We start from the raw sequence: 1745 nt of genomic DNA on the forward strand, positions 1-1745 counted from the left end.
CTTAGTTCAGGCTCAGTGCTGAATTTTAATTGCTCATGAGGTGACTGCATGTTAGAGCTCTGAAAGATTAAAACTGTTCATCACTGTCTGTCCCATGTTGCGTAACAGACACATGGAAATTACATTAGTTTTTGCATAAACAAAGGTAAACTAGATCTTGGCACTATTTAAATGACTAATTTTGCCATTTTCTTTTAAATTTTTATCTCAGTTGTGTTATCTTTGTTATGCCTCTACCTTTAGCTGCAGAAAAAAGTCATTGCCTGTCACTTTGCACACTTTCTCCCAAAGCAAATAAAGTAATTTTTTTTGGATTGCACATGTTTTGTGCATCCCCTGTCATCCTGTCATTTTCTTTGTCCTTCTCAGGTATCTGTGTGGAGAGCACTCTTTGGTAAGGAAGCAGACAAGCTTGAGCAAGCCAACGACGATGACAAGACTTACTACATCATAGAGAAGGAGCCCCTCGTCAACACCTACATCTCTGTTCCCAAGGAGAACAGCACCTTAAACTGCGCGGCCTTCACGGGAGGGATCATAGAGGCCATTCTCACCCACAGCGGCTTCCCCGCCAAGGTCACCGTCCACTGGCACAAGGGCACCACGCTCATGATAAAGTTCGATGAGGCTGTCATCGCTAGAGACAAAGTACTGGAAGGAAGATAGGAGGGAGTTGGATAAATGGCTGGAGACTTGTCGTCATTATGGATTCTCAGGACTCAAGTGGTATTAAAATTCACGTTCAACTATAAAACGAGTTCTTTATGTTAGAGAAGCAGGATTAACAAAGCTGTGAAGAACATGACTTTACAGCCTTTCAGTGGAGGTTGAGATTTGGGAGGAGTTCAGAATGTAAACAAAACACTACAAGCTCTTTATTTAAAGCCTTTGTTGCTCTAGTGATCTTAAAAAAGGGGTTTTGTTTTACCACACAATGTAGACCGACATCAGCAGCTCCCAAACCAAACAGCTGATAGAAAATGTCCCATTTCCTCATATTAGCTAAAGTTAGTGACTGAATCTGTGTTGGCAGGCCTGATGTCAGCACAGGTGTCCACATGTTTATACTGCAGGGTCACCGCAATGCTGCTACCTCGACCTATTCAAGAGGTGAGGCAGCGGCTTTGCGGTTAGCATGTGTTTATGCTAAATAATGTTTGTACATGCATTTTGTTATTATAAAATATAAGTAAATGTATAAGAAAATGTTTGGGAATGGATGTTTTTTTTCTGTCTTTTTTTTATTTTTTACTTTTTGGTATTTATAAAAGAAACTGTGGTGGTTTCACCAGAAACTAGAAAATTCAGTATTGGTAAACCAGGGAGGGGCAGTGAGTCATTTGTCTCAGAAAGAAAATAAAAGCACTGCTCTTGTTTCTTAAACTCACAAATATGAAAGTAAATGCTGTGCTGTGAAAAAAGCATTGACCCATTTCCTTATTTCTTCATTTCTCCTCATTTCTCTTTTGTTTTTTTTGTTTTTTTGTTTTTTTTTGCATATTCATCACATGTTCGTCACAAAATGTAATAATTTAAAAAAAAAAAAAACGTATTTAATTGGGTTATATTTGTTATATTAAATTTTTAAAAATTTGATGATCGCAAACATGCCAGCATGACAAAAGTACAACTGAAAGTTAGAACGGGATAAAAGAATTTCCACAGCACGGAAGGTGGTAAATGGTAGAGTCAGGTGCCGAGGGTGGCCCTTTTTTAGCCAGTAATCCTTATTAAAACAAATTAAA

The 1745-nt window shown here is 38.2% G+C and overlaps 1 protein-coding gene across 1 annotated transcript in view; it reads left to right on the forward strand.

The window, feature by feature from the left end:
• Positions 1-1421, forward strand: part of trappc5 (trafficking protein particle complex subunit 5) — a 3655-nt gene extending 2234 nt beyond the window's left edge. The window contains exon 3 of the mRNA XM_005736242.1: positions 370-1421. Coding sequence (XP_005736299.1) covers positions 370-666 — 297 coding nt within the window. The 3' untranslated portion in view covers positions 667-1421. The remainder of the gene's footprint in view (positions 1-369) is intronic.
• Positions 1422-1745: the final 324 nt, after the last annotated feature.

Source organism: Pundamilia nyererei, unplaced genomic scaffold (assembly GCF_000239375.1).
Source record: "Pundamilia nyererei isolate P.nyererei 1_Seehausen unplaced genomic scaffold, PunNye1.0 scaffold00068, whole genome shotgun sequence".
NCBI classification, from domain to species: Eukaryota; Metazoa; Chordata; class Actinopteri; order Cichliformes; family Cichlidae; genus Pundamilia; species Pundamilia nyererei.